This window comes from Lepidochelys olivacea (assembly GCF_965140295.1).
Source record: "Lepidochelys olivacea isolate rLepOli2 genome assembly, chromosome: 2".
NCBI classification, from domain to species: domain Eukaryota; kingdom Metazoa; phylum Chordata; order Testudines; family Cheloniidae; genus Lepidochelys; species Lepidochelys olivacea.
The window spans coordinates 186,670,074-186,682,115 of NC_140412.1; the positions used below are offsets into that span (position 1 = coordinate 186,670,074).

The window sequence follows — 12,042 nt, forward strand, 5'->3', positions numbered from 1 at the left end:
CATTGTCCAGATCTCTTTCACCCCAACAAGCTTCTATTCATTGAACTTTTTGAAACTTTGCACTTTTAGGGAGAGGTAAGGGATTGACTCTGTGTACACAAATTTGCAGAGGGACAGTAGGGTTGAGGTCTGTTATTTCTCACCTCTAGCTAGTTATTTATTTATTTATTTAAAAACTTTTTTTTGCTGTTAACAAGCATGTTATGTCGGGAGACACAAATCCACAGTTTGAAAACTGCAAAACTAAACATCTCTGATGGTATCTTCCAGACTGAGCACTGAGTCCCATTGGGTAGATAGAAAGATTAACCTAAATAATCTATACAGAAGCCTCTGGAACCCGATAAGATTGGTTCCTAATCCATAAACTATTGGAACTCATTTACAAAACTTTTCTTCAACATTACATGAATATATTGTCTCATACTATAGAATTAGAATTTATAATCCCTATTCCATGATGATATATCTTTGAGCTATAATGTATCTTAATTGAAACTATCTTTAGATTGGATTTTTTTGATAAAACGCTTTTTGACGAAAAAACCTATTTTAAATTAAAAAAAATTGATTTTTATCCACCCTGGAATGGGTTATAGTAACATTAGCATGTGAACTTTCTGTGCTAGAAATATAGACAAAAAAAATAACCAGCACGTACATGATGAAGGGAAAGACCGATGTAAAATGCAAGAGGTGGCAATAATTGACCCTTCAGCACTGAAGTATTAAATTACATCTTTCTTAGCAAGAGTTGCTGCCAAATCTAGGATAAATTTTCATTCCAGTATAGCCTGCCAGAGGTGAGATTAGGGATATTTCAGGGTTTATCTATCTGGGTATATTAATCAACAGAATTCTAGCAATATAATTATTACTCTAGCTATGTTGGTGTAACTCCCCATGTAGACACTCTTCTTAAACCCAAAAGAAAATAGAATAGTTGTGTCAGTGCATGTATGTAAAGAGAATCTTGGAAAAAACACTTGCTTAAAAATTATTGCATAGGTGGTTGAACCAACATGAAAAGAATTGAATGTAGTTATTCTGTATAGTGTATTAATTTTTTTATGAACTTGCAGCTTGAAATGCTTTCATAAAAATTTCTTTGAGGTCACACTGTGACCTAATTAAAAATGTGAGGTTCAAAATTAAAACAGCATAATGTATGGTTTTTGTGAATTACTGTTGTCTCAAACATATTGTTCTTGTTCTGATGATTACAGTGAAGTGACTGTTCCAAAATGAAGAGTTGTGCGAATAAATCAGAAAAACTGTGCAAACCTACTGCAAAAGAAAAATTAGATAAAATTTTGGATGAGGTGGAGTTAAGGTCGTAAAACACACACAACCTTTCCTGCCCCCCAAGAATATTGGATATGGAACACTGCCTAATATAATATAATATAATTAATATACGTGAAGAACTGTATGAAATGTGGCAGGTCTCTACCTCATTCTGTGTAATCTTATATTGTGCCTTCTCAGTGAGTACACATGGAGAGCAGGACAGGGTGGAGCATTCCACTGCTGTATAGTAAATAGTTCAATATAAAAATATTAATAGTTATTTGATTTTTTTTAAAAGGTTTATTCTAGGTTAAAAAAACGTTAAGATTGCAAAGTCAGAAAATGCTGAAGTTAAGGTTTTCCACGTGCTGATAACTTTGTCCTTGGTTCTTTATACACCATGAATATGTTCTTTGAGTATATGAATACTTTTTTTAACCACGTGATTTATTCATTATTCAGTGTGCAGGTTGGATGGTGAATGAAATGGGTATGCGATGAATGAGGTGAGGGTCGAAAGGCAACTTTCGTCATGAATTACAGAGGTTGAATTGTGTACAGTGAATGGGCCCACATGTTGAACAGTGAGGAAAAGTGATGCATTCATAAGTCAGGAAATGCCAAGTTAAGTTTGCTCCTGCAGTGTTAATTCTGCCTTCATGTGTGTATGCAAGGTAATAGTTTTCAATTACATGATAAAATACTGTTTTTTAAATAAGACTGCCTCATTCAATGCACAAATGGATTGATGACTAGGAAGTATTTATTCTTTTAACATACGTTTTGTATGAAGTAATATGTTGTTGGGAACTGTTGACATTTGGCCGTAACTGAGTTGTGCAAATGTACAGCTGCACAAGGTGTCATGTAAGTTATGGTTGTGCTTAAAACTAGGATTCAAGGTAACCAGTATTACATCTAAAATTGAGGCTTATGTTAAACTCAGTTACCATATTGAGACTAGACCATTGATCCATTTAGTTGGGTATACTGTGTCTAACAGTGGCTATCAGTATGAAGAATGATTCAGAGAAAGGCATAAAAATCAGTCTCCAGTTGTGCAATGTTATTCCATGGAGGCAGATTTCTTCCGAAACCCATCTAGCCATCAGTTTCTGTCCTGAAGTATAAGGACTAATAAACCATTGAAGTTTTATTCTAGAATAGATATACAAGTCTCTTCTGTTTTGCATAAACATCTCACCCTTATTTAATCTTAGTAAGTTTTAGAGGGTGAGTAATACCGTGTGGCATTAAATTTCACAAGAAGGTTGCCAGCATTTCCGTAGGGATATCTAAATTTACTAATTGCTAGTAAGGTCAAATGGTACATGTGAAAATTCCATAAAAGGTATGATACTATCATGGGTAGTAACTCAGGGTTTTGTCTCATTCTTTCATATATACCTGACATTTGTCACTGCTATACTTTCAGTAATGTCACTTAAGTGTATATGTAGTCTGAGATTTATGTGCATAACAGGGTAGATGACCATGTACACACCCATACGTGTTCTTCATACCCACACCAAATGTCCACGTATGCTGTGCTGGATATGGGCAGAATGCTTTCTAAACACATATTCCCACATTCACACTGCTGCTTTCGCTAGCCAATGTTAGCGCTGTCATTTCAGGGCCAGTATTCCGGGATACTGTGCATCGCAGGAGATGCTCTAGGAACCACATGGCTGTGTGGTCTTGGTACTGGCTACCTCCTTCACACATTGGCCAGTGGCAATTCCTGCTCACCTTTCCCTCCTGCCAAACTATATGGAAGAGATGGAGCAACTGAATGATCATCTGGCTCTACTCTTGCTCCTTATTGTGGGACTAATGTTTATGCAACAGCATAGGTGACCAGCAAGATGCTGGGTGGAATCTAGGCAGAACTTTCTGACACGCCAAAGATGGGAGGCCATGAAGTTGAGTGACATTCCGTTCAGGTCCCTTGAAACAGATATGGTGATTTCCAGTATTTCCCACAGATTGCTTCTGGTACAGGAGAATCACCACAGTGTAATAGGATCAAATTGTTTTGGAAACCTGGGATGACAAGCAGTGGCTTCAGAACTTCTGAATGAGGAAACAGACCTTCGTGGAGCTGTGTGAGGAGCTTGTACCACACTTCCAGTGCTAGAACATTTGATTGAGGAAAGCCATACCAGTGCAGACAGGCTGGGAAGTCCACTGTTGGGGTCGTGATTGTGCAGGTTTGCAAGGCTAGTAATGGTGTGATCCCATGAGTGGCTCCCATAAGCAGAGTTCTTCTTCCAGTGATTGCACATGTGCATTCTTCTCTAGGTGTGCGCATGCCCACCCACAGTTACCGTAATTTTTCCCTCTGTGGTACCGGTCTCGGTGGTTCAAGTGTCCTCTGTTGCCATGCAACTTTAGTACCGGTATAAAGCACCCAGCTGACCCCGCATCCTCTCAGTTCCTTCTTACTGCCTGTGATGGTCACTGGAACTACTCTCCTTGCATTCACAAGTTCTTTCAGTGGACTTCCTTTGTTGTACATAGTTTTAGTGAAGTTTAATAAATTAGTTACCATGTTTTTCGGGGTTTTTTTGTCTGTTTCCTGGTGCTGGAGAATGCCTTGGTCACCAGGAGTCAAGCTCTGCACCTCTTGCAACAAGGCTATGCCCCTGTGTGACCCACACTCAAGCTATTTGAAGTGCCTGGGGGAAGGTCATATTGGGGACTATTGCCAGATTTGCAAGGACTTTAAGCCTTGCACAAAGGAGGATTGGGAGGCCAGGCTGATGTTCCTGCTCTTTGAGGTGGCACTGAGACCTCCATCTGAGCCAGGCCAGTCAGACTCGGCACCAAGTGCCTCTGTGCTAGTCAGAAGTGCTGCTTCTATTGTACCGGAGTCCTGTCACTGATCACCATGCATAGTGCCTGAAAAAGGCATAAGAAACAGCCTGCCAAAAGGCGGCGATTCCTGGCACCAAATATTGCCAGTTACAGGGGTCAGAGTAGAATAATATCTAAGCCAAAGCACTTCTTTGCCTTGGTACTACAGAAGCAGAAATGGAGAAAGAGCACCCACATCTAGTGCTGGCCTCCTCCTAACAAGACAGTCTCCTCTGATGACTAAAGGGCGTACCAACAGTTAGAGAGTGGCCTTAGATCTGGGCATACAGATGGAGGTAGTGAGAGTGTCTGTCTTCCCGGAGCCTGGTTGACATGTTAGCCACTGTGGGCCCTTCAAAAGTGAGGGTGTTGTAGATTCAATTAAGTCTCTTGCATCCCTTTCCCCTACTTCAAAAAGGGCTGAACAAAAATACTATGTTCCCCAAGGTTGAGTTCCTTTACACCTCCTCTTCCCTCCCTCCCCCCCGAGATCCCTGTTGGCATCGGCTGTCAGTGAGAGAGGGTCCTTAGGGTACCACCACGAACTCAACAAATTAGACTTGTTCAATAGGAAAGTTTATTCTATCATGGGGTTATAACTCAAAATCACAAACCAGCAGTCGCTGCTGGGCAGGTACGATTTTAATGTGGGACTCCATGCAAAACTTCAAAGACTTGCTCCCACAAGAGGCCAGGCAAGAGTCCTCCTCACTAGTGGACAAGGAACAATCATGGCGAGGGCCTCATAGCTGGTCCAACAAGACTATTCAGGATCCGCCTTTCGAAGGAGCTTTGCACTTTTTGTAGCAGACGGATTTGAAGCTTCATGGACAAAGACTCAAGAGCAACCGTTAAGTCCCTTGGGTTGTATACCAAGCACAGTAGAAGTGGGATACACCCTCCAGTTTATTTCTAATCCTCCTTCCACTCTCCCTCATCGTTCATCTTCAGGGACCCCTCTCATGAAGAACTTTTGGTCCAGGAGGTTCAGTCTCTTCTTTGGGTGGGAGCCATGGAAGAGGTGCTGTGGAATTTGAGGAAGGGGGTTCTACTCCCATTATTTCCTAATTCCGAAAGACAAGACCTATATTATACCTTCAGCAAGTCAACCACTATGTTAACAAGCTAAAGTTCCACATGGTCACCCTGGCATACATTATCCCCGCTCAGGATCTCGGAGGCTGGTATGCCACCCTCAGTTTGAGATGTTAATTTTCATGTGTCAATATACCATAGTGAACCACTCACACTGCCAATTCATGGTACCCCTGTTCGGCCTGTCTGCAGCTCCTTGGGTGTTCACAAAATGTATGGCAGTAGTGGTAGCTTTCTTGAGGACCTTAAGGGTGCAGGTCTACCCTTATCTACGTGACTGGCTAGTCAAGGGCTGCTCCAGGGCTTAGGTAGGGTCCAACGTTCGACTTATCCAGTTGACATTCAAGGTAATAGGCCTTCTGATAATTGAAGTCTACCCTCTTTCCAGTGCAAAGGATAGAGTTTGTTTGGGCTGTGCTGTGCTGTACTCTACCCAGGCCAGGGCCTACCTCCCAGAGATTCAATTCCAACCAATCCAATCCTTGGTAGCGCATCTCAAATGTCATCCAATCACAATAGCCTGAAATTGTATTAGGCTCCTAGGTCATATGGCCTTGTGCACATATGTGGTACAATATGCAAGGCTGCATCCCAGATCCCTCCGGATCAGTGTATTCACCAAGCTATAGCCATCTGGACAGTGTACTTGCATACCTCCACATGTTCTCCTGTCCCTAAATTGATGGTTGGATCATCTTCTAGTTTGTGTGGACATTCCCTTTATACGCCCAAAACTGTCAATGAGTTTGGTCTCAGATGTGTCAGTGTTAGGATGGGGAGCTCACCTACAGCCCCTCGGAACTCAGGGCCTTTGGTCTTTGTTAGAACTTTCCCTTCACATAAACATCAGGGAACTCAGAGAGGTTTGCCTTGCCAGACAGGCCTTTCTGCCCCACATTAGGGGTAGAAACTTTTGTCTCACAGACAACACTGCAGCCATGTTTTATGTCAACAGGCAAGGAGGCGCTTGCTCTTCCCTCCTTTATCAGGAAGCAGTGCAGCTATGGGAATTTTGCATAGCCTATTCAATCAATCTTGAGACCTCTTATCTTTCAGAGGCACAGACTGAGCTAGCAGATCACCTCAGCAGGTATTTCTCCGGTAACAATGAGTGTTCTGTTTTTCCGGATGTGGCGAGAGTCATTTTCCAGCAGTGGGACACTCCCCAAATAGACTTATTTGCAAACAGATACAACAGAAAGTGTCAGCAATTCTGCTCCCTACAAGGCCACAGTATGGGTTCCATCACAGATGTGTTCCTGCAACCTTGGATGGGGCAATTTTGATTTGCTTTTCCACCTATCTTACTCATGCACAGAGTACCGCTAAAGATCAAGCGGGACCAGGCCTGGGGTATTTTGATTAGTTCCAGCATGGCCCCACCAACGCTGATATGCCACTCTGCTAGACCTCTCAATGGCGACTCCATTCCCATTTCTGTTGCACCCAGACCTGATCTCCCAGGACTATGGTCAGCTGCTCTACTCGAACCTGAGCTCCTTTCATATGAGGGCCTGGAAGCTTCATGGCTCAGTCTCAGAGAGCAAGCTTGATCAGAGCAAGTTTATAAGGTTCTTTTAGGCAGTAGAAAGCCCTCCACCAGAGCTACTTACCTCTTGAAATGAAAGCGGTTCTCTGTCTGGGCATCCCAGTGTTGAGTCTCGTTTATGCGTTAAGCCATATAAGACATACATAAATATTTATTGCACCTGAAACAGCAAGACTTAGCAGTCTCTTCTGTCAAGATTATTCTGGCAGCAATATCCACTTTCCACCCTCAGATGGATAACCAAGCTGTTTTTTCAAATGACTGATTCCTCGAAGGCTTAGAAAGGTTTTTACCTTCAAGTAAGGAAGCTGGTTCCTCCTTGAGACCTGATCCTGGCCTTGTCAAAACTTGTGGGACCACTGTTTGGGCCTTTAGCAACATGCTGCTTCTTATGCCTCTCCTGGAAGGTGGTGTTCTTTGTTGCTATCGCTTTGGCCAGAAGAGTGTCAGAACTTCGTGTTCTGACATCAGAGTCACCGTACACAGTCTTCTTTAAAGATAAGATGTATTTACGTCCTCACCCCAATTTTCTCCTGAAAATGGTTTTACATTTTCAAAGCAATCAGGCAATTTACCTATGTGTCTTTTACATGAAACCCCATGCAAATAGGAGTGAATAATGTCTTCACTCATTGGATGTTAGACAGATTCTAACTTTCTACATAAAAAGAACTAAACCATTCTGGAGGTCCACCCAACTGTTTGTGGTCATAGAAGACAGGATGAAAGGTCTCCCAATATCTTCACAGACAGTTTTGTCCTGGATAATTTCATGCATTTTTTATGTTCAGGCAGGTGTTTTGCTGCCAACTAACCTGACTGATCATTCCACAAGATTGCAAGCATCCTTGGAAGCATTTTTAGTGCAGAGCTCTATTCAGGAAATGTGTAAAACAGCAACCTGTCTTTAGTGCACACCCTCTCATTACGCCATCAGTCAGCATTCAAGAGATGAAGCCAGATTTGGTCGAGCTGTACTGCTGTCTTTGTGTATGTGAATTCTGATTCCTCTGCCTATTTAACTGCTTGGAAGTCACCTAGAGTGGAATGCGATTATTAACCTTTTGTAACGGTTGTGCTTCAAGATGTGTTCCACTTGTTCATTTCACAACCCACCCTCCTACCCCTGTACATAGAATCATAGGACTGGAAAGGACCTCAAGAGGTCATCTAGTCCAGTTCGTTGCACTCATAACAAGACTAAAGATTAGTCGCATAACACTCATCTAGACCATCCATGACAGGTGTTTGTCTAGCCTGCTCGTAAAAATCTCCAATGATGGAGATTCCACAATCTCCCTACGCAATTTATTCCAGTGCTTACCTACCCTGACAGGAAGTGTTTTCCTGATGTCCAACCTTAACCTCCTTTGCTGCAATTTAAGCCCATTGCTTCTTGTCCTATCCTCAAAGGTTAAGAGAACAATTTTTCTCTCTCCTCCTTGTAACAACCTTTTATATACTTGAAAACAGTTATCATGTCCCCTCTCAGTCTTCTCTTTTCCAGACTAAACAAACCCAGTTTTTTTTCAGTCTTCCCTCATAGGTCATGTTTTCTAGACTTTTAATCATTTTTGTCGCTCTTCTCTGGACTCTCTCCAATTTGTCCACATCCTTCTTGAAATGTGGCTCCCAGAACAGGACACACTACTCCAGTTGAGGCCTAATCAGTGTGGACTAGAGCGGAAGAATTACTTCTCGTGTCTTGCTTACAACACTCCTACTAATACATTCCAGAACGATGTTTGCTTTTTTTTGCAACAGCATTACAGTGTTGACTCATATTTAGCTTGTGGTCTAGTATGACCCCCAGATCCCTTTCCACAGTACTCCTTCCTAGGCAGTCATTTCCCATTTTGTATGTGTGCAACTGATTGTTCCTTCCTAAGTGGAGTACTTTGCATTTGTCCTTCTTGAATTTCATCTCATTTACTTCAGACCATTTCTCCAGTTTGTCCAGATCATTTTGAATTATAATCCTATCCTCCAAAACACTTGCAAGTCTTCCCAACTTGGTGTCATCCGCAGACTTTATAAGTGTACTCTCTATGCCATAATCTAAATCATTAATGAAAATATTGAACAGAACTGGACCCAGAACTGATCCCTGAGGGATCCCGCTTGTTATGTCCTTCCAGCATGACTGTGAACCACTGATAACTTTCTGGGAACAGTTTTTCCAACCAGTTTTGCTCTCACCTTATAGTAGCTCCATCTAGCTTACATTTCCCTAGTTTGTTTGAGAAGATCATGTGAGACTTAACTGAAGTCAAGATATACCACGTCTACTGCTTCCCCCCATCCACAAGGCTTGTTTCCCGTCAAAGAAAACTTATCAGGTTGGTTTGACACGATTTGTTCTTGACAAATCCATGCTGACTGTTACTTATGTTATCTTCTAGACATTTGCACATCGATTGTTTAATTATTTGCTCCATTATCTTTCCAGGTACAGAAGTTAAGCTGACTGGTCTGTAATTTCCTGGGTTGTCCTTTTTCCCCTTTTTATAGATTGGCACTATATTTGCCCTTTTCCAGTCTTCCATGACTTTTCAAAGATGATCGCTTATGGCTCAGATATCGCCTCAGTCAGCTCCTTAAGTATACTAGGGTGCATTTCATCAGGCCCTGGTGACTTGAAGACATCTAATTTGTCCAAGTAATTTTTAACTTGTTCTTCCCCTATTTTAGCCTCTGATCTACCTCATTTTGACTGGCATTCACTGTTACATGTCCAGTCACCAGCAACCTTCTTGGTGAAATCTGAAACAAAGAAGTCATTAAGCACTTCTGCCATTTCCACATTTTCTGTTATTGTTTCCCTCCCCCCCTCGCCCCATTGAGTAATGGGCCTACTCTGTCTTTGGTCCTCCTCTTGCTTCTAATGTATTTGTAGAATGTTTTCTTGTTACCCTTTACGACTCTCACAGCCAAGGCATGTACTTACCCCTCAGGTGTACTAGTTTACTGTCCTCTACTCCCCTTGCTCCCTTCTACTTACTTGATTCTGGGGTTGAGATGTGACTGTAAGGGGATTATGACACAGCTACGTGTATGGATAAGTGTACAGTCACTAGTTTAGATGTACCTAATTATTCTGTGCTCTATTCTTTTTGTAAAAGGTTGACATATTATACTGATATATTCCAAGCCTGGAAAATGTAAATATGATTTTAATTATTTTATATTAAACTGCAATTGCCATCCATTGCGTTCACGTTTGTCTGTTTCAGTAATACATAGATACAAGTACATTTTATCTCATAGCACTTTGGACTAAATGAGGAATATGGACGATACTAACTGAATAGAGTAAAAATTTTGTTATCCGGCATGTTGCAGAAATGGGGGTGCCGATAAGTCAGAAATTCCAGTTAGTTACTAGGGAAGGAATTTGGGCCTGGGCGGGAGCTCTGGGCTGGGGGCTGGGGCACGGGAGGGGCTGTGAGGTGCTAGATCTGGGTGGCGCTCGCTGCAAACGGCGACATGTCCCTGCTGCTCTTAGTCGGAGGTGCAGCTAGGCTGCTCTGCTTGCTGCTTCCACCTGCAGGCGCTGCCCCCGCAGCTCCCGCTGGCCTTAGTTCCCGGCCAATGGGAGCTGTGGAGCCACTGCTTGGGACTGGGGCAGTCCCAGGAGCAGTAGGGACACGTTGCTGCATGCGGGGAGTTGCCGAAGGTGAGCACCACCCGGTCCAGCACCCCGAAACCCCTCCTGCGCACCAGCCCCCTGCCCTGAGCCCCCCTCCTGCACCCAAACTCCCTCCCAAAATGCACGCCCCTTCTCACCCCCTACCCCCCCGTGAACCCCTCGTGGCCGTTCCTCCACCTAGGAGCAGCAGGGACATGTCTCTGCTTTTGAGGAACCACATGGAGCCAGACAGGGAGCCTTCTGGCCCCACGCCAACTGGACTATAAACTGGGGTTTCAATGAAGATCAGAAATGCTGGTTTATAGAGCTTTCCGGTTGGTAAAGTGCCGGATAACAGAGCTTTTACTGTAGTTTCTTTTACTGTCTATTTACATGCACTTAGAGCACTCAGCATATTTCTGTTATTTTTGTAATCCTACATAAAATATTGTTACCTTTTACTTTAATAAGAGTAAAATGTTTAGTATGTTTTGAATGTGAAATATAACTACTTTTTTCCTGCTACTGGAAAGCAAAACTACTCTTACGAACAATAGTTTTATTAAAATAAAACAGATTTTTGAGAAATCTGTTAATTGCCTCCAAATAAATTCAATCTTATCCTTAATTTTTACAGTATACCCCCTACTTTAAAATAATTACTTTTTAGAGCTTTACATAAATATGCTAGTATGTTCACATAAAGCCTAATGTATGCCATTAATATAAATGTAATGTAGTAATAGACTTCTATTTTTTTTAATCATGTTATTTGGAATATACAATGTTAATTGCTAAGTGAATTTTGTTTTTGTTTGAATATGTTGAATTTATTCAAGAGGAAAAGTTGTTCAGATGTTGTTTCCATAGATTTCTGCTGGCTGGAATGATAAACAGCTTTAGTTTTAACCATTCATCTATAAATCTGCTCATGAAGAAAACACAGTTAGAGCTGAGTTGGAGTTTAGTTTTTATTTTTCATTTTGGGGGTTGGGGAAATATCCCTACTTCATTCACATAGACGTTAAAATTGATCTTTTCCCTTATTTCCAGATTACAAACAATATTTGCAAAATTTGATGAAGTGAGAGACTCTGGAAATATGATTTTAAGTAACATCAGTGGTAAGTATGCACCTATATATTGCTATTCAAAGTCGTAGGTTAATGTAACTCAGATTTAACCTTTGTTAAGCACTGTAATCTGTTTTGTGGAACAACTAGCATTATAAAAGTGAAGTTCAGGTTAATCTGTTGTAGAAATATGCATTTAAGCCACAATCTTAAAGTTAGACATTAGTGTAATTCTAACAAATGCTTACTCTCTCATACTGATGGTCTTTTCTTGAAGTCATTGTTTAATATCTTTTTCTGCACAGCACTCTTGTACCCCACTATGTGAATGGTTAAAATGTCTGGCAGTGGTAGCAATAATTTCATTACTTACTTCTCTGCACCATTGCAGTGTGAAGTTGGTAAAAATGGTTAATTTGCAGCACCACTAAAAGCAATTTATGTCCTCAAAATATGTTCAGAATAATTACTTTTGTGCTCAGTAAGGGGTAATGAGAAGATTTCAGAATAGCGATCTAAATAAGTGTGTGTAATTCCTTATTACATTT

The 12,042-nt window shown here is 41.5% G+C and overlaps 1 protein-coding gene across 26 annotated transcripts in view; it reads left to right on the forward strand.

Annotated features, from left to right (window-relative positions):
* The window catches only part of CLASP2 (cytoplasmic linker associated protein 2), a 265,493-nt gene that overhangs the window by 39,922 nt on the left and 213,529 nt on the right, over window positions 1-12,042 (forward strand). For all 26 annotated transcript variants that reach the window (XM_084618633.1, XM_084618647.1, XM_084618644.1 and 23 more), the window contains exon 7: window positions 11,475-11,545. In XM_084618633.1, coding sequence (XP_084474759.1) covers window positions 11,475-11,545 — 71 coding nt within the window. The remainder of the gene's footprint in view (window positions 1-11,474; window positions 11,546-12,042) is intronic.